This window comes from Crocodylus siamensis, chromosome 2 (assembly GCF_052110815.1).
Source record: "Crocodylus siamensis isolate JL-2025a chromosome 2, ASM5211081v1, whole genome shotgun sequence".
Taxonomy (NCBI): domain Eukaryota; kingdom Metazoa; phylum Chordata; order Crocodylia; family Crocodylidae; genus Crocodylus; species Crocodylus siamensis.
Window position 1 is genome coordinate 216,485,849 of NC_143396.1, and position 20,420 is coordinate 216,506,268.

Here is a 20,420-nt window from a genome sequence, read left to right on the forward strand (position 1 = left end):
GTTTGTTTTGCTTTCTGGTTTTAGCCCTGAGGATTATGTAGACACAAAGTCTCCTGTACCTCCAGACCTGCAACAACCGGACTGTACAAAAGTTCTAGATCTTCCATACAGCATTCATGCTTTTCAGCACTTACGGGTAAGTTGTGAGGTGCTTTTTCCCCTGCCCTTTTTTCATCAACTGCTCGCTGCCACCTGATTGGGAAGGTAAAGGTCTTGCTGGTAGCTGTTTTCTCAACCTTATTTTTATTGGCAAGGTTTGAAAGTTGATTTTTATCCTTCAGGATCATTTTGATCTTATTGTTAGAGATCACATTGCTTCTGTACTAGTATTTGCCTTGATTGTGTTCTTTCATAAAAGAAAGGTATGCAGTTCCCAAAAGTCACTTTTTGTCTTGCTCTTCTAACAGGAATAAAACTTTACAACTTTAGGGAAATACCTTTTTGTGTGTTCCCACGTTAGTACTTCATCAGTGTCAAATGGTAACTTTCACCAGAAATACTTTTGCTTTGTTCCGAGGATTTTTTTTAGTTTTAAATCTTGCATTTAATTTAGCTGCATGCATATATCCTGATTACAGGCATTTTGCAATGTATAGAGATTCACTGCCAGAAACTCTACCGGTCATTGGCTGCCACAAACCTAAGGCTAAGTGTATCTGCTGTTGCCTTATACAGGGATCTGGCACTTTGAATACTAAGGCCTCATTTACACTAAAAAATATGGTGGTAGAGTTTATGTTGGCAAACCTTTCTACAAGAAATGCAGTCTTTGTCAGCAAAAGAATGTTTTTTGTCAGTATGACTTGTCTTGTTCTCCAGTATAATAGACTACTTAGGCAAAAATCACAAGATGAAGCTATGCTAGGGTTTTGGCAAGTATAGAAATGCACAAGAATTATATTTCTAAGCATCTGTGCTGTAGCAGCAATATTATGCACTTCCACTTAGCAGCTATCTCTTGATCTTTATATTTAATCACTCAGAAGCTCTTGAAATACTTCTGCTATCTTAAGTAGAGGAAGAATATTCATGTGGTTATAGCAAGGATAGGCCCTCTTAATTGTTTCTTGTTTCTGTCACTGACTCTCACCTTGGGCAAGTCATATAAGTTAGTTTTCAAAAGCTCATTTTTGGGAACTCTCAATTTTTGCAGTGCCTAAATTGAGGCAACTTGGGCCTGGCCCTTAGAGAAGCTAAATACTTATCACTGAAATCAGTGGAAGCTGGAAATCCAATTTTGGTTTTATCAAGCTGGGTAAATAAAAATAACCCCATGCATCCAGTACTAAAAGCTATTTCTGGAAATGTTTACATTTTATTTCTCTTTTAATGTTTCCCTACTCATAAGAGTCAGTATAATGCTTATATTTCAAGGATGCAGCTTAAAATTTGTCAAGTATATTCAGATCTTCAGACAGAACATGCTACAGAATCATAAAGTATTGCATTTTTAACTGTCATGATAACCTACTGTTTTCTAAAAACAGTACTTCCCTCGCTCTGTTAAAAGTGTGTCAGTTATCTGTTGCATTCTCTTCCCATGGTGTAGGGTGTTCAAGAGAGAGTTAATCTTTCCGCACCCTTGTTACCTAAAGAAGATCCTATCTTCACTTACTTATCCCGGCGATTAGGAAGAAGCATAGAAGAAATAGGCCATCGCGTTTATGAAGGTCTCATGAAGGTATGATATTAGGGAAATTATAGTTGTGAGGCCCCAAAATGTATACTAAAAAGTTTTCATGGTGTTTGAGGTGAAGACCACTATATGTGCCCTGGGCATCCTACTCACCATGCTAAAATACCAGCAAATGTTGAGATCCTTGGTATGCATGTCATTATTAAAAAATCTGTTTTCCAGTGTATGGCTTCAGATAGGCATTCATTTTTACTGGAAGAAATTTCTTCTAGTAGCAGTATAGCCTGGGAACTAGACTGTGAACATTTTTCCAGTCCCATGGCTGGAGAGCTTTACAAGCAAGATCTCCAGCCATGGGACTGGAAAAATGTCTATACTTGTACAATGGAAAGTGTACCAAAGAAGAGGCAGGGGCTTTGCTGGCTCCCACCAGCTTCCCCTTACTGCCAAGCTGAGCAGCGATTTAAAATTCAGTGACTAAGAGCTGATTTCTTCCACTCCCGTTGATTTCTTCCACTCCAGCTTTTAAATAACTGCTTCGCTGCTCAGCTGAGAAGCAGGTTAGCAAGGGATAGGTGGTGGGAGCCAGCAAAGCCCCCTGTCTCTTGCCAAAATCAAGGACTGGCAAGTTTGGGGAAGAGGCAAGGAGCAATGTTTGCTGTTCCCATCACCTCCTTGACAATGAGATGGGAAGTAGAAGGGGATAAGCTGCCCCCAGGCCTTTGCAAGACCAGGATAACCCTAGTGTTAGGAAGGCAGGGAGCCTTGCTCTGGCTCCACATCTCCTAAGACAGAAGTTAAGCCAATGGAAAGTGTACAAATGTTCAGTCTCCTGGTAATAACTCTTCAGCAATTCTGGCAATTCTCCTGTTTCAAACTGAACTTTTGTACCTGAACAATGTTCAGTACACCAAGAAATGCAGTGAGGAGTAGCCCAAAAGGGGTAAATTGATAACTTGTGTTCAGCTTCAGTAACTGATGTGGCATATCAAGGCACAAAAATCACATGCATTTCTTTCCCATCAAAGTTTAGCTGAATATTTTCAAGGTATTTCAAGAGCAAAAACATGAAACAAGGGAACTAAGTCCATTTCCTCAAAGGTTTTTCTGCAGATATACCCCCAGCACATATTCAAATTTAAACCTAGCAGTTGGTTTGCATTACTTATGTTCTAAACCTACACCATTCTGAAAGTCATTATTGGGGACCAGTTCCCTATTGATGCATTTATTTGCTCTTCCTTTGAATACTTACAACTAAATGACAGGAATATTTAGTTTTTTTATTTAGTCTCTGTCATTAATAGGAATGTTCTAACCCAGCCTTTTTGTTCCTACCTTGGTTCTTGTTGCATCTCATGTTTGTTTCTTGCAGAACTCTTCTTCTTGGGTGCTCTATAATATGGCATCATTTTATTGGCGAATAAAGAATGAGCCATATCAAGTAGTGGAGTGTGCAATGCGAGCTCTCCACTTCTCCTCAAGGTAAGAACTGCTGATGAGAGTCCTTTGTCAGGCTTTTTCTTAGTTTAAGGAGGAAACAGTTACTGAAAATGTTCTTTAATGTATGTTAGCAACTTTTATTTAGGCATTTGCTTTTTATACCCCAGTTCATTTTACTTTTTTATTAAAAGCAGGAAAGACCAGGATGCCCAAGTTAAAAAAAATATGCATTTGGTTTACATTAGGATTGTGTAGGATTTTACTTCGGCAAATTACAAAACTGAAAATAGTTAAAGAAAGGTAATTTACCACATTTTTTAGTAGAAATGTAACTGCTAAGTTCAGTAGAAAGGTAACATGTTACTCAAACTTCTTTATTTCTTTACAAAATATGCTGCAGAACATGTGGTATGGTGAGCTTTGACTATGCTGTCCAGTTGTCTGACAGGTTTTGTTAACACAGTCTTGTCATACTGGGAATGCAGAAACAGTGGTGCCTCAACAATGTTTAGGCCCTGGCAACAGCTGTGGAGCAGCTGTGCTGTGGTATTTTGGTCTGATGGGCAGCATTATTTTCTCCCTATCTTAGTTAGACTTGAGATTTAGACCAATTTGAATTAGTAAGGTTCAGTTGTATCAAGCAAAGTACATTGTAACTGTCATATCCACAGCTAACGGTGCACCAATAGAGATTTTGGGGGCTGATACCGATATCTGGTATTTAGGGAGACATATTGGCCGATTTCTGATACAGCTGCCTGCAGCTGGTAAGCTTGGTGTGGTGGGAGGGGAGGGGCGTGGTGGGGGCAGATCAACGCCCAACACGGTGAGGGAGGGGGCAGGGGATGCCCAGACAGGGGGAAGGGGGAGGTGGCTCCTGCTGCTGCTTGCACCCCAGGAGGGCACGGGGGGCATGTGCCCCCTCCCCCTGGATTAACCTGGTGGGGGAAGGGGGCAGGCTGCAGCCAAGGCTGCACAGCACAATTCTCGGTGGGAACTGGGCTCAGAGTGAGCGCCGGCAGCATTGGGAGGATACTGGATCCACCCCAGATTTCACCGCCACTCTGCTCCCAGTGTCACCACAGGCCTGGCTCTTACCAGCACATGGGTGAAGGTGGGTCATTGAGCCGGAGCTGCAGCTGGCAGCGGTGGCACTGGGAGGAGGGCGACCAGCAAAATTTGGAGTGGATGCAACATACTCCCAGTGCTGCTGGTGCCCAGCCCCTGCTGAGAAGAGTCTGGCTGCAGCCTGCCCCACCCCATGCAGATCTGGTCCATGCAACCCTCCCCCATCTGTGCCATCCCCATGTGCAAGTAGTATCAGGAGCTGCCTTCACCCAACAAGCCATGGCTCCACCCACTCCCCTCCACCACCTTCCCACCACCCCCGCTTGGGTAGCCTCTGCCCCTGTCCCCTCCCTCACTGCAGGGCTTTGATCTGTACCCCCCCATGCCCCTTCCTCCCCCCTTCCCTTCCACCACAATGGACTTGCGCAGGTTCATCGCTGCCTGGGCATTTATCAGCCAAATTATCAGCCCCATCTGGCCGATATCCAATACAGCCATTTTTATTTATATCAGTAATGATCCAATATTGGACCAATGTATCGGTGCATCTCTAATATCCACCCAATATCTGTATCCAGCATTGTATTTTGACCAATGTTTAAGCAGGGGCTCAAAGACAAAATGAGCTTTTTTTATGTAACTTCAAATATCAGTTTTAAAAATCCAGTGGGATTTCAGATGAACAATTCTGAGGAGGTTTAAAATTGGGACAGGAGGACAAGAGAAAACAGGCACTTCCTATAAGGTTAATTGATTAACTCTGAAAAGTGAAGAACGTGAAGGTTTTTATTTCATGTTCTTTGTAGTTAGGATGGTCCATTATGCTCAGTACTGAAGAAACATCTGCTGGCCCATTGTGAAGGCAATGTTAAATTGTGATTGCTTTCTTTAGAGTTTATAAATTTACTTTAAGCTAGTGCTTCAAGAAGTTGTGCTTCTGCCAGCTCACATAGTCCTTGTTATGACAAAATTAAACTGTTTAGTTTTCTGAATGTAGCAAGATATCACTGCTTTGAGTACTTTGAGATCAGTGCTGTTGCCTTGTTATGGTTCTGGATTCAGCTTTTGGTATGGTAAAACTGAAGAAAAATCTGTTATAGCTGAGGAACAGTTCCTGCTTCTGCCACAGAACTGATCTTGATCAAGGTTGCTTAGTTGATTCTGCCTGTTTCTATAGAGAAATACGGGCATAAAAAATGCCTTGCTTTATGAGGATGTTAGGATGATATATTTTTTTAATACAGATGCTATTGGGAAGGAGTTCAGTGATATACCTAGGTGTGCATCACTCTGAGAGTTTAGTTTGTGGTTCTGGATTGTTAATGGAACTGAGCATTTTAGTCCATTAAATGCCTCATATGCAAAACAAAGGCAGGGGGTGTGCAATTTTGCTAAGGACACAAAATGGAGCATTAAAAATCAGATGAATTAGTGGTTATTAATGGGATTTGCCAATTCAGTGAAGTTTTAGAATGCCTGGAAAAATCATCTCTTAAAATATTTGACCTGGTATCAAACTTTGCTACTCTCTGCAGGAAAGTAGCTCCTCAGGAATGCTTAGTCACTCTAGCAGCTCATTTAGCTGAACAGGTTTTTAGAGTAATATTTTGGCTCGATCATAATAGCAAGGCACGAAATCAGCATTACGTAGTTTTAACACTTGCTGACAATCTTTATTTTTGCAAAACATTTGTTATATGTGACTAGAGGTTACATGAGGATCATGTATAAGGACAGGCTGAATAATCCAAATTGCTTTTTAATGGTGTGTGTTTTAATTTTTCTTTTCTTCTAGGCAGAATAAAGATATTGCACTGGTAAATTTGGCAAATGTTCTACACAGGGCTCATTTCTCTGCGGATGCAGCCATTGTGGTCCATGCAGCTCTGGATTACAGCGACTTCTTTACCAGCTATTACACTTTGGGAAATATTTACGCAGTAAATACTGTTTTATTTTACAAGAGCTACAGAAAACTGATAAATATTTCATCTGTTAGTCGCAGCATTTTTTTTAAATATGCCGTTCAAAAAGCAAACAGTCATGCAATTGGTTTGTGACATCTTTCGAGCTTGATGTTTAAGACTGGATTTTTGGATTCAGGCATCTTTGCAGAAGAGTTAATGTCCTTTTGAACAAACAGAGAGAAGCTTATATCTGTTGCTGCGAGCATTTCACAATGCAATACCATCTTTTGCTGATTTACCCATGACATCCTGAATTTTTGCCGGGGGTTGGCTTCTGTTTTAAAATACATTACAAGCTAAAGTAAAAAAAAAAAGTTACTAATAAAACTCTGGTAGCAAATTGGTTACATTTTACACAACTGTGTCTAACTTTTTTTTTCCAATTATTCTTCAGATGCTTGGGGAATACAACCACTCAGTCCTGTGTTATGATCATGCTTTACAGGCCAAACCAGGGTTTGAGCAGGCTGTAAAAAGGAAGCATGCTGTCCTATGTCAGCAAAAACTTGAGCAGAAACTGGAGGCTCAGCATAGGTAACCAAGAGAAATGTCCTGTGAAAAATGTAGTGAAAATTTTTACTCGAGTGGTCTCATTCCTTTAAAGTTTTACTCCAGTAATTATTGCTCTCTCTTATGATGCAATAGTTAAATATGTTAAATTTCTACATTGTATCTGGAGTACACATACGAGCTGTGGAGTCACCATATCTTGAAATGCTGTTGACTGCTGGTGCCAAGGCCAGTGAGCTATTTGGTAAATCATGAGCCTTTGTCTTTGCAGTAATATCATGCATAGTTTGTACTGCATGTAAATATATGCCAAAGTATTGCTCAAAAGTATGTTTATAGAGTACCTGTGCTAAAACTTGCAGCAGTTTCAAAAAAAGGTAGCCTATCAATTCCCAATGAACTAAACGTATGGCTGCTATATACAAATTGCTACAGCTGCGTTTAATTTCAAAGTTATTATTTTCAGATGTGTTCCTTACTTCCTTGTGCTCAGGGAAAGCTGGGTCTGACAGTAAGAAGAGGGGAAAGGGGCTGCCAGGGGAAAAAAGTTGGGGGAAGCTGTAACAGTGGAAGGGTGACAAATTCAAGGCATACCTCCAATAATTAGATTATATACCTGGAAAATAATAGCAAACTTATGAATTTTTCAAGTATAAAATCTAAGTATTTGGGGGGGGGTCTTGTAATCAGGATTGTTCTCTATTTGAGTAATGGTAATAATAAAGAAAAACAAAACCAAAAGCATAAGCAACCAGAAGCTGCGAATATGCAAAACTATGGGAAAACAATTTGATGTAACCCTTTCCTGCTGTCAAATTTTCAAGATCACTTCAGCGAACGTTAAATGAATTGAAGGAGTATCAAAAGCAGCATGACCATTACCTGAGACAACAGGAGATCCTAGAGAAGCACAAGCTGATTCAGGAGGAGCAAATCTTGAGGAACATCATCCATGAGACGCAAATGGCAAAAGAGGCACAATTAGGTACAGTTTTTTTAATGTCCTCTGACTGTAAAGTGCAAGAATGAATCCCTTTCAGTAATCTAACTGTAGTGAAGCAGTTCACTTTTACGTTATGTTCTTTGTTGACTATTTTACTTTACTTCACTTTTTGAAATAGTTCTTAAATCACCAAGTTCTCATCTGCCAAAGGCAAAAAGTGACTAAATGAAAATGCATAGTTTCAAGAAGTGGGAGCATTTTCTGTTCCTTAAGGGCCCTATATTAAGAGCCTGCATTGACTAGGCTTGCAGGAGTTTATAACCATTTGACCTTGTCATCCCTTGGGGGTTCTGGTGAACAATCGTCTGCCCAGATCCTGATGAACACCCCGATAAACTTATAGGCGGCCGTCAGATTGTCCCTGAGCCTGCACTTTTCCAGGCTGAAGAGTCCCATGGCTCTCAGCCTGTCATTGTAAGATCTGTTTTCCTGACCTCTGATCATGTACTGGCTCTTCTCTGGACTCTCTCAAGCTTCTCCACATCCTTTTTGAATTGTGGAACCCAAAACTGGAGGCAGTACTCTGCCTCATGAAGGCCGAGTACAAGGGGAGAATGACATCCCAGAATTTGCTTGAGAAGCATCTATGGATACAAGCCAGCATTTTGCTCACTTTACTAACCGCAGCATCACATTGAAGGCTCATGTTCATCTTGTGGTCAGTCATGACCCTAAGTCCCTTTCATCCATAGTGCTAGCCAGTGTAGCACTGCCTAGTTTATAAGGATGCTGCAGGTTTTTCCTCCCAAGGTGGAGAACCTTGCATCAGGTTCTCATCTTTCCATTTCCTGAGCCCGTCAGGGTCAGCCTGGATCACCGTCCTGTCCTCTGGTGTGGATGCTTTACCCCAAAGTTTGGTATCATCAGAGAATTTGGCCAGTCTGCTTCTGACTCCAGTATCCACATCATTAATGAAGATGTTGAACAATATAGACCCGAGGACAGAGCCTTGGGGGACCCCACTGTTCACAGGGCACCGTGACAATCGACTTCCGTCAGTTACTACCCTCTGGGTCCAACCACGGAGCCAGTTCCCCAGCCAGCAGATTGTGGTGGACCCGAGGTCGCAGTTGGCCAGTTTTGCCAAGAGGTGATCATGGGATACCAGATGGAAGGCTTTTTTGAAGTCAAGATATACAACATCAGTCTCTACTCCCTTGTCCAGGTGATAAGTCACCTGGTCATAAAAGGAAATGAGATTGGTCAAGCAAGACCTACCAGACCTGTGCCGGATATCCCTCAGGATGTTGCCATCGACCAGTCCATTGAGAATGGCCTCTTTGATTTTTTTTTTTCTAAGACCTTCCCTGAGATAGAGGTCAGGCTGATGGGCCTGTAGTTTGCCAGATCCACTTTCCTCCCTTTCTTGAAGATAGGCACCACATTGGTAGGTTGGCTTTTTCCTGGGCGTCAGTTGTCCCTTCTGGTTTAGCACGGGTCCAGTGTTGCCCTTGCTTTTCCTCCAGCTCCTCACATATCTAAAAAAGGACTTTTTATTGTTCTTGATACTTGTAGCTAGTTGGAGTTCAGTCACAGCCTTGGCTTTCCTTGTTCGCTCCCTGCTGGTTCAGAACATTGCGGAATATTTGTCCTTGGAGGTGGATCCCATCCTCCATCCTTTGTAGGTCTTTCTTTTTAGCCACAGGAGGTCCACTAGTTCTCTGGAGAGCCAAGGGGGCTGCTGTGCCCTTTTGCTGCCTTTCCTCCGAGACGGAATAGCATTAGCTTGTGCATGCAGGATTGCTCCCTTGAGGAGCAACTGCTCTTCCTAAACTCCCCTCCCCCTGGGGTCGTGGTCCCTTAGGGCCTCACTGACAAGCCTCCTGAACTTGTCAAAGTCAGCTTTCCTGAAGTCAAGGACTTGCTTTACAGTGGATGGTGAAGGTGATCAACTTGTCATCGCTGTCACCCAGGTTCCCATGGATTGTTAGGTCAGTGGTTAGGTCATCCCCGTTTGCCAGTACCAGGTCGAGAAGTGCTTTACCTCTTGTTGGCCCATAGATTTCTTGTGTCAGATAGAGGTCATCCACGCACGAGAGGAAGCTTTGTAACCGCTTGGATTTGGCTGAGCGTTCTTCCCACGAGATGTCTGGGTAGTTGAAGTCTCCCATGACAACCATGGGCCGGGAGCATGCGGCCTCAGCCAATTCCCTGGTGAACAACTGTTCAAGCTCTTGATTTTGGGCAGGAGGTCTGTAATAGACTCCCACCATTGTGTCCCCTATGCCATGTTCCCCATGGATTTTAACCCAGAGGGCCTCTAGTAGTCCACTCTGGTTGCCAATATTGACTTGCAGGGACGCAGAGCTCTCCTTGATATAGACAGCTGTGTCCCCGCCCCTTTTGTCCCTTCAATCTCTCCTGTACAGGATATAGCCATCTATACCTGTGGTCCAGTTATGGGTGGAGTCCCACCAGATCTCCGTTATCCCTATGACATCATAATTATTTGTGTTAAGCAGGAGTAAAAGTTCCTCCTGCTTATTCTCCAGGCTCCTGGCATTCGTGTACAGGCAGGCAGGTGTCCCCTTGGGGGCCCTTGCCTTGTCTGCAGATTGTTCCAGGGCTGGGGCAGGGCTGGGCTCCCTTAAGTGCCTTGACCTGCTGGCTTTGCAAGGGTTGCTTGTGAGCCAGCAGCGGCAGTAGTCCCCCCCAGCCCCCAGCAGGCTTAATTTAAAGCCCGGTGGAGCAGGTCAGCCAGTCTGGGTGAGAAAAGCCTCCTCCCCAGGGGAGAGAGGTGGAGGCCATCCCTTCCCAGCAGCTTGCTGCCTCTCTCACCAAGGAGCGGTCTGTGCCTATGAAAGGGAAAGCCTTCCTGATGACACCAGCACCACAGTCTTTGGTTGACTACCTGGATCCTCCTCTCCCTCCTTAGCCCATAGCCCGAGACTGGGAGGATCGAAGAAAACACCACCTGTGCCCCCAACCCCTTACGTCCCGCTCCCAAATCGCTGTAGCACTTCGTGACCCAGCTGGGGGCGCTTCAAGCCATGTCATTGGTGCCCACATAGATGAGGAGCATGGGATAGTGGTCAGTGGGCTGGAGGAGTTTAGGGATCTTCTCTGCAATGTCTCAGATTCGGAATCTCGGGAAGCAGCAGACTTCCCGGGCTAAGGGGTCAAGGCGGCAGATTGTCCCCTCAGTCCCCCTCAGGATGGAGTCTCCCATGACAAACACTTTGCGTTTTGTCTTAGGAGGAGCGGGGGCAGTAGCTACAGTTGAGCTTGTGTTGCCTTCAGGAGCTGGTAGTTTAGCAGGCTCTGCTGGGGCTGCAAGAGGTTCATACCTGTTGCAGATCTCCAGTGGGGCAGGGACCTTGGTGCAGCAGGTCTTGGGGCCCTTGGCCACCTTGGTCCAACCCCTTGGGTGGACAGAAGGGGAGGTCTCCGAGTCCTCCCTTGTCCTGGAGGGAGACTGCAGTCTACCCTCCGCCTCCCAGGGATAGGGGCCTGGCAGTAGGAGTCAATCTCCTGCTTACAGTCCCTGATGGCACACGGTCTCTGGACTGCGGCGTGGAGCTCCTCCATCTGGCACACCAGAGACCCCAAAAGGGAGCAGACCTCACAAGGGGAGGTAGCCATGCTTCTGGGCCCCAGAGCCTGAAAAAGTGACAGGCAGCCCCCACAGCCAAGAGCCAGGGGCTCCGTCTGCATGGAAGCCTCTGTGGTGCCAGTGGGGGAGGCCGCAGAACCTGAGGGGAACCTCAGGTTACGGCGCATGCCTATCCATGGCATGCCACTGGTAGGCCCAGCTACAGCTAGGAATTCCTACCCTAGGGAGCGCACAGGCAGGGCCTCAGGCCCTCCTGCGCACCCTCCTGCACAAACTCTGCACTAACTCACCCGCTAGGCAGACAAGCGCATCTGTTTGCACAGCTCCGGTCATTCATATCCTCAGGACATTACAGTTAGAAGGTTATATCAATTCTGTGTCCTCAGATATGTTCATGGTTTTCTTACTTATCTAAAAAAGGCTAACGTGGTTGAAGTGGCTGAAGTACAAGAAATACTACAAGATGACAAATAAGAAATGCAGATGTGAATTTCTATAAACCAAAATCCCACTCAGACTGTGTTGCAGGAAACCTTGTCAAACTATGGTTGGATTGGTAGGTTCATTCTGTCTTGTTTAGAAAAAATAGTTTCTTTCATAATTATAAAAGTTTTTCATGTTTGTGCCCGACAGGGAACCATCAAATTTGTCCATTGGGCAAGCAGCAGCACAGTTTGCACTGTCAGTGGGACCAACCTGTTCGCTATCATCGTGGAGACATTTATGAAAATGTAGAATATGTTCAGGTTTGTCTGTGAATGGGCAGCATTGTTTCTAATCACTCAAGTAATGTTTATCACTTCTGCCCCTTATTAGCGAAACCACTCATTTCCTTTGAGGCTGAGAAGTCATTAACTGTTTATTTAAAAAACATCGTAGGTGTAAATGTTAGAGACGCTATGATCCCTCCACAGAGTTAAAGATGCATCGTTCTACTGCGGCTTCTGATGAACCTTTTGTAGGAGAGCCAAAGCCCTTCATCACCTCTTAAAGGTTTTTTTTTTCTGTTATAAAGGGAGGAGGGAAAAATAAGGGTTCTCTTCAATTTAGTTAAAAAACTGTTTTGTAAAGGAAGTAGTCTAGTGCATTTTCTGGAAAATAGCAATCATTGCCAAGTTTCAGCTGTGTTTTTTTTATCTGCATAGAATAATTGAACAAAGTAAGTAGCACACTCTTTCTACTAAGAATGGCTGACAAATTATTTGAGGGGTGCAGTCATGTCTTTACATGAATATGGTAAATTTCATCTAGCTAGCGTATGCCCAAGACATTTAAAACATTAAATTTTGCTTTACTTTTGAAGACTGCAAAGATGCACTCAGCTGCTATTGTACATAAAAGCAAAGGTTTCTTGGATCCACATAGGATATTTTGTATGGAATAAGGATTACTTTTCCACTGAAACATTGTGTACCCCAAAATGATAGTTTAAAAGAAAAATTATAATTTAAAAGCGTATAGTACTAAAATGAAATGATGATGAAAATGATAGCATTTCTTCTGTTTTTAATAGTCAGTCAATTAGCCTTACACCTCCTCCTAAAACAAATCTTCATAACTCTTGTAATTGGCACCTCCCCATTTCGGTTTCATTGGTGTTACATTTAGCAATATTTTCACTGCTGAGAGCATGAATGACAATATGAGTATGGTCTATCCAACAATAATCAGAATATAAAGTGGAACAGCATTTCCATTAGGTTCTTGTTCCAGTTTCAAGTTGGTTAGCACTTATGAATGCTTCGGGCTTAATAGTGCACCAAGAAAAGCTGAAACAATTATGCAGCTTAAAAGTATAAAATGAAACCCATGCACACCAACCTCAGTGCCACAATAAAGCTGCAGATTACACTGAAATGTTAGTTTTGTCATTGAATATCTGATATTCTCAAAACAGTTAAATGTTTTACCTGTGGTTATGTTAAGTTATGTATGAAATTTATTTTTTCTTCTTTACTTTGTTTGCTTTTACATTTTCATTCTTACCTGCAATAAGCATCAGTTCAGATAATCAAAATTATTTTGACTGATCGGAAATCTTAGTATCTCTGACTTGAATCTAGAGGTTTACTCTCAAAATGCTAAACTCTGTATTGTATTTAAGCCCTCTGTGTTTGCAAAAGGTTTACAAGCCTTCAGTATTAATATACAGTCTTATGATTATCTTTAGCATGATTTTCCAATTTTCATTATTATTTTAATTTGATATTTCCTGATATTTTTGCAACCTACATATCATAATGTTGTCCTGTTGCAAAAGCATCAGAAAAATAAAATGACGTAAAAATTGTCCCGTGTAGCTTTAACCATTATAGGTGAAATTAAAGAATTAAGGAGTAAAAATGATAAAAAAAGTGAACACATGTTTACAGTTATTCAGTGTTAACAGATCAAGAACTTGTACTTCTGCATAAGAAAACATGATCAATATTAGTATCCCCACCTCTTAACAGTTTGGCGAAGACTCATCAACTTCCAGTATGACATCTCTGAATTTAGATCTTCACTCAAACCAAAGTGATCTCAGCCATTCTGTGCTGTCTTCTCCTGTTGCCCATTCTGTTGTTTTACTATGGGACATGGACTCAGATGCCTACAGGGTGAGTAAACATACTGACCTCTGCTCTTTTATACAGGGCCATAATTAACATTTTTTCTATTTTAGAGACTTTTTTTGATGCAGAGGTGCCCAGCTACTGATGTGTATTTGAGCGTGTTCAAAGTTGGCTGTTGTCTAATAAGTTTGTCTAGTGTACCATTTGTGGTACTAATGCATTCTGATTACTAGTGTACCATTTCTGTCTTTCTTCAACAAAAGTGTTGTTAACTCTACTAGTTGTAGATTGGGCTGCTCTTGTGAACAAAAGTGGGGTCTAGTGCCCCAACATTCATGGTGGCATTGAGCAGCACCATTAGGTAGATGGTGGAAAGTACCAGGCCAGTGTTCTTAACCAGGTGCCACATCGTGTTAGCATTGTTTGGTACGCAAACATTATTCACTAGATAAACCCTGAGAGATTTCAAATGGGAATCCATAGTGTCAAAAGTATTTTGACCTGTTTGAGTCTTTCTAAGTTCTTTGCTACAGAAGACTTGTTCTGTTAAAAATGAGTGAAAACTAAGAGCTGGCATTTTTCAAGGGGTGTTTTGGGTCTAAAAAGGTTGAGAACCACTGTACTTGGCTGTTACAGCCACAGTGCTCAGGAAAGCCTGGGAACCACTATTTTAAGGTTTTATTTCTTCTGTCATCATAGAATATTTCTCATTCTTAGCTAGTGAATCAAAAGCTAAACAAGATTAATGAATTCAGTTTATTCTCAGCAATTCACAAAAGCTATTTTTCTTTGCACTTAGGAAAAACAGCATATTCTTTGGCCTAAAAGAGCAGACTGTGTAAAATCCTTCCCAACAATCCCTGACCCAGAGGAACTACCCACTTATTTCCTACCTCCAGAAAACAGGGGTCTCAGGCAAGTGTTGAGTTTATCCATGCTGGATACCCAAGTGTATCTTTTATTTGATTAATGATGTGGTCACTGTCATGCTATCTAACGTAAGATTTCACCTGTGGTTGTAAAAGATGGTGTCTCCTGTTAGCTGATCAATAGGAAGCAGTTCTGGAGGCCATTCCTCTGCCTACAAAGGAATGACTATTACTTAACATATTGTGCATACACTACAACCGTATCTAGGTCAGGAGACCCAGTTCCAAGGTGTCTGTCCCCTGACTTGTGTATGAAATGTAATGTGCCGCTTGTTTGCCTCTTGTTGTACCTTCCAGTGGTTCAAAACATACACTTATATTTTGTTTTGGTTCTTTTCACTGCCAGGGTCCATTCAATCTCAAATGGCTTAGAAAAAGCCCCTGCACATGAAGAAAAACCACCGCCAGATTGTTCCTCTATTACTGATGCCCGCAACAATGAAACTCAGTACCTGTTTTTCAAAGATTTAGACAGTCATCTAGATCTGAAATTTAAAATGCCAGATAATCAAGCACGACAAGTAAGAGGCACCTTTTTCATAAGTTATTTCTTCTGTTCTGTGTGTGTCTCTGTCATTGCTATAGATATAAGATCTTCAGGATCTGACAAATTTGGGTAATAAAAGGTGAGCCTCATCCCTCAGAGTGATCAATGCTTTCAGCATGACAAAACCATTGCACATGAGGGCTCTTAGCATTGGGTTGAAGTATTCTGAGTGCCTTTCAATGTGTGTCATGTAATGTAGTCTCTTCAAAAGCCTATCAGAAGTATGTGGAACAGACTGATAGTTAATCTAGAAAGTTCTACTTTGTTTTAAAAGATCTAAGGACCATAAGGAAATAAAATAATTGGGTTTATTTTCTTTCTTATTGTTTAAGATAGCCAGCAGATTACCAAATCAGTAATTTTGATTTGGTTTTTTTCCATCTGTTGCCCACTGCATTTTCTAACCAACCTTTATAATCATTCTCTCCTTCCCTAAACTACTGATAGCATATCTATACAGGTCAGCCCTGTTAACTTTAATACAGAAGAAATCTAAGTTTTAGAGCCAAGGGACTTGAGGAATCCATACAGGCACATCCTGTAAAATGTACGTTTGAAACCATCACTTTAAAATCACTCATCTATTTTGTTAAATGTTTTTTTCATGTTCAGATCTTGCATTCTCGCATCAATAATCAAACTATTACAGAGGAGCAAATAGGAGGATTCATCTATCATGCCATTAAAAAGGTGAGACAAGAATTGTGAAGTGACATTTGATTGTCAATAAATGCTGGAATTTGACTTGACTAATTCACTGACACAAGAAGTTAACAGATACCTTGCCTGGTGAATATAGCAGAATGGTAGACCTGTCATGCTTATGTTCCTTTTTTCCACTTTTTGTCTGCCTTGTCTGTTTAGACTGAATGATCTTTGGGGCAGAAACCATTTAGTGTTCATACAGTACCTAGCACTGTGGAGCCCCGGTCTTGTTTTGGGGTTTTTGAATTCTGCCACAATACCAAAGACAGCAAACGTCCAGGGGAGGGAGGATTTTTTTGAAGAAATCATGTTAAATCTTGGTAAATGTAAAATTAACCTTGTTGCACTGCTTCTTAAATCAGGTGTATATATGTGCATCCTTTTTTCAGGGTCTGAACATAGTATTTTATGCATCTCTTACTTGCACATAAGTAGGAAAATAGTGGACCTTCTTACTCCTGATTTTCTTTAAGTGACCATCCTGTGCATAGGTCTTCTTACTGCAGTAATATCCAGTTATTTTATAGCCTTTACACTGAAAATCTTCTCTGACTAATTAACTTCCTAGTCAGTCAGCTGTTGGCATAAGCACACTGTCATGCTTATGCACCTCAGTTGCAAAGTATTGGAGGCATTTTCAGAGCAAGACTATAGCAGTTGGCATCATCGTCTTCCTGGAGAAATACTACATCAGCCTACAAAAGGTTTGATCTTTTAAATGTATTTAAATGTCAGCCTTATGTTGAGAGACATCATGTTAAAGTCTCAACAATATCCTTACCATGCCAGAGATAGAAAGGTCTTGCTTGTATGTCTGTTTTAGATTGTGTGGAGGGAGAGGAAAGGAACTGTGCACACTGCCTTGCAACTATTCTCAGTGAAAATATGCAACTTAGATGTTTGGGAGGGAGGATCTTTGCATCTTGTTAAATTGGTAAAGAAATCAGTAGCCTAAAAGCTGTTTCTCATGGCATGCTCCAAAAGTGTGTGTATGGAGGGAGTGAAGGTACCAGATGTATTTTATTTTGTGAAGGACTTTTTACATGGTATCTTGGAGCAGGGCCTTTAGATTTTTTTACATCTACAGACTGTTACCCAAGAAATGTCAGGCAAAAATGTTTTATAGTGTATTCAAATCATTCAGTGCATCTGATGATAGCAGTAACACCCTCTTTGTCTAAGGCTGACTTAAACCAAAATTGTTCCTTCAATATTGTGATGATTGTTGCAGTTGAATTTCTTATCTACATTGTGTAAACACCTAAGACTGGTCTGTCTGGAAGAGAAAATGTTTTACATTGTTTTGTCCATTTGATAGCACTTCATAGTTTCATTACTTCTTTCCTATAAAATGAGTTTCTTGGTCAAAAGGAAGGTAGGTGTATCTTCATCTGTGACTTTCTATTTTAAATTGTGAGCCTTTTGTGGCAGTGACAGTCTTGCTGCATGTTTAGGCAGTATACTGCACCTTATCCATAAAACAAATGAATAGAATTTTTTCCTGGAAAATGTGAGTCTGAAGCCTCAATATGGTAAGGAGACTAGGGATCAGATAGGAGATCTAAAACTACTTTTAATTCCTTTTTGATCTAGACTGGATTTTTCATGTCCATAACCTCCCTGTTGTAGTACATGCATGTGATGAAAAAGATCTTGCATGTTGGAAAGGCCAAGGACTGGGAATGGCTACTTTTGTGGCTGTTATACATAACTGGAAATAGTTAAATGCAACTCTGTGACTCCAGTGCTAGCTCAATGACCTTGTCAACCATTAGCTGCTAACAAGTTATAGTTCAACTGGCGTTACTTCACTTGGCCTTCAAATGGTAAGCTAGCTACTAGGAGCCACAGTGTAGTTGAGTTTATGGCAGGTGTTTGTGCCTTGATGGAGCATTGACTTGTTTTTTCTCCTTCCCCCTGCTCCTCCTAGCCAAGGGATCCTCTATGGCTTGTACTGAATGAGGCTGGACTCTATTGGCGTGCAGTTGGAAACAGCACCTTTGCTGTCACTTGCTTGCAAAAAGCATTGAATTTAGCTCCACATGAATATCAGGATATTCCTCTAGTAAATCTAGCCAACCTTCTGATTCATTATGGCCTTCACCTGGATGCCAGCAGGCTCCTGCAAAAAGCTTTGGACATCAATAGTTCTGAGGTAAGATTTAGCTTTTTGTATTGGCTCAGTGGTAAATAAAAATTCCTTCTTTCTTGTTAGTTCACTTCATTAATCTCCAAATGCAGGTTTCTAGCTCATGAATGCAATTCGGCTTCAGGTGTGTAATTTGGAATTGGTGCTACATTGTTAAATTTACATCAGGAAGATAAAGTGCCAGGTAACACTGGATGCTTAAGGTATAAATGTCTAGAAGGCTAAGTGGCTTGAGAGTTGCCTCTCAACATACAGAAGTTGACTGAATTGGTTTTCATGGTGTTATGAATTCAGATGCTGACACTGCTGGTCACTGTGTCATTATATATACCTAAAATAGAAATCCATGATGCTATGGGAAAATTTTATCTTGGGTTAGAAATCACTACTGATTAGAAGGTGTTTCCAATAGAGGTGGATTATAGAAATAGTCTGGAAATTCTTGACTCCTTTATAACAAACTCCTCGCTGTCATGCCTGGATGTTTTTTGTTAACCTCATGTCTTTTTCTTAAATTTCCTTGCTCTTCTTAATGTCAAGACTTAGGCCATCTTGGGAAAAGATTAATTTGCAAGGGTTTAGATGAACTTTATTACTAATAATTATGACTATAATAATTCTTTTATTTCTAAACTTTGTGAGTAGCTTGACATTTTGTAGCCTGCATTTGCTTAGAAGATGAGTTTCTCAAAGAAAAGACCTAGAATTGCTACATTCTTAGTGCATTTTAAACTCTTCTACTTGTGTTAGGATGGAGAAGACTACTGGATTGGCCAAAAACAACTGTGTAAAAGGGGAAAAAAGAGAAAACCCAAAGTAAAAGCAGTTGATCAATATAATTCCAGTTTCCTGTGGGCAATTAGATGTTTCACAATCAGCCCATTGAGTCTTTGCAGATGGTGCCTCTGGGAAGCTTGCATGACTTTTGCCCACACTGTGCTTGTTAGTCAGATAAATAGAAGATTTGAATTACAGGGCTGCCAGTCCTCTAGCACTATATTCACTTTAAACTAAACAGAGGCAAAACAGAATCAGCTGTGTAATGTTAAATATATTTTAATATAAGTGAGCAACATTTTTTCAGTGGTTTGAAAGTGAATGAAACCAATGCTATCCTATAAGATAGCATTCCAAAGAGGAAGAGGGTAGCAAGAAAGAAATAGCAATGAGTGAGGAAGCAATTGTATTAGACAAGCTTAAAAGTGGGGTGGAATGGGGGAGAACAGCCTCTGGGGCATTAAGACCCAGATTACATGAGCAGAACCTTTTTCATGTGACACTTGCAAACTTACTGCAGTTTTAAGAATAGGAGTATCACAATCGAGTTTGAGTTCACACTGCTGTCATCACAGTAGTGTCAGTTAACTTACCAGAAACTATGGCATTGGCTACGGCACTAACCTAGTTGATATTTAAAGTGAATTTTCTGCAAAGTAAGGGAAATTCCACATGAACAAGAAGGAATAGGGCAGGATGATGATGAAGGGCTTATGTGAAGTAATGTGCAGTGAATTGCTAGAGGCACCAAAGAAGTAAGTAATACCCAGTGGAGATCAGAAATAAAATTGGACTTGCTAACCACAATTGGATGAAGCATCAGACTGATGGATTTAAATTAACTCTGTTCTGGACATGGATTCATTTTTTATGAATTTTGCACAATTGGTAGAAACTTGAACAAGCATCCTTTGGAAGATGTGTTTTAATATTACAAGGAACATTTTGAAAGCTGGAGCTAGTTTAAAACATTCCAAGAGAATGAATTTTTCATCTAGTCGAGGAAATCGTTTGCCCCGTTGTATTAGTATGGTCAGTTGCCTACCCGCAGAGTTGATACCCTTTTAAAAACAGCCCTTCGCTTTCAAAAGGGATTTTCTGTCTTATAGAGAGAAACATAAATGTAATCTTAATTTTGTCAGGAGTTAAACTAGTGAATTTTTTTAAAATGCACTCTGAATGGGGCAGAGTTTTTGGAGCATGTCTGCTAACATTAATCGGAAGATATAATAGTGTCTTTTATTTTGGGAATATTTTGGCAAGAGCATTGAGTATGTGTGTCCATTTACTAGTATTAAGAATCAAACAGTAGGTTGAGACATACAGACCAACTTAAAGCTGTTGTGATAGTCAGTAAATGAGTTATTTAATATTACATCTACCTGTATGTGTATCTCAGCTAGAAAAATGAAATCCTAAACAGAGCCAGTGTATTGCACTAGTTCTAATTCTACTGCCAACACTTTAAGCTGTTTGTTCTGTGTTCTAGGAATTAATAGTCCCCATCTTTAATATAAAGATGACATCCTTTATAAGCTGTTTGTTCTAGATCAGAGGTTCCCAAAGTAAAACCCACAG

General features: G+C 41.2%; 1 protein-coding gene across 2 annotated transcripts in view; it reads left to right on the top strand.

Annotated features, from left to right (window-relative positions):
- The window catches only part of TTC17 (tetratricopeptide repeat domain 17), a 102,789-nt gene that overhangs the window by 36,296 nt on the left and 46,073 nt on the right, over positions 1 to 20,420 (top strand). Inside the window, exons 4-15 of one of the 2 annotated variants that reach the window (XM_090032966.1) lie at positions 25 to 136; positions 1,550 to 1,681; positions 3,012 to 3,121; positions 5,943 to 6,087; positions 6,509 to 6,648; positions 7,449 to 7,609; positions 11,814 to 11,926; positions 13,634 to 13,780; positions 14,535 to 14,650; positions 15,011 to 15,185; positions 15,824 to 15,901; positions 17,847 to 18,071. In XM_090032966.1, coding sequence (XP_089889092.1) covers positions 25 to 136; positions 1,550 to 1,681; positions 3,012 to 3,121; positions 5,943 to 6,087; positions 6,509 to 6,648; positions 7,449 to 7,609; positions 11,814 to 11,926; positions 13,634 to 13,780; positions 14,535 to 14,650; positions 15,011 to 15,185; positions 15,824 to 15,901; positions 17,847 to 18,071 — 1,654 coding nt within the window. The remainder of the gene's footprint in view (positions 1 to 24; positions 137 to 1,549; positions 1,682 to 3,011; positions 3,122 to 5,942; positions 6,088 to 6,508; positions 6,649 to 7,448; positions 7,610 to 11,813; positions 11,927 to 13,633; positions 13,781 to 14,534; positions 14,651 to 15,010; positions 15,186 to 15,823; positions 15,902 to 17,846; positions 18,072 to 20,420) is intronic. The other variant, XM_090032967.1, reaches the window with a different exon arrangement.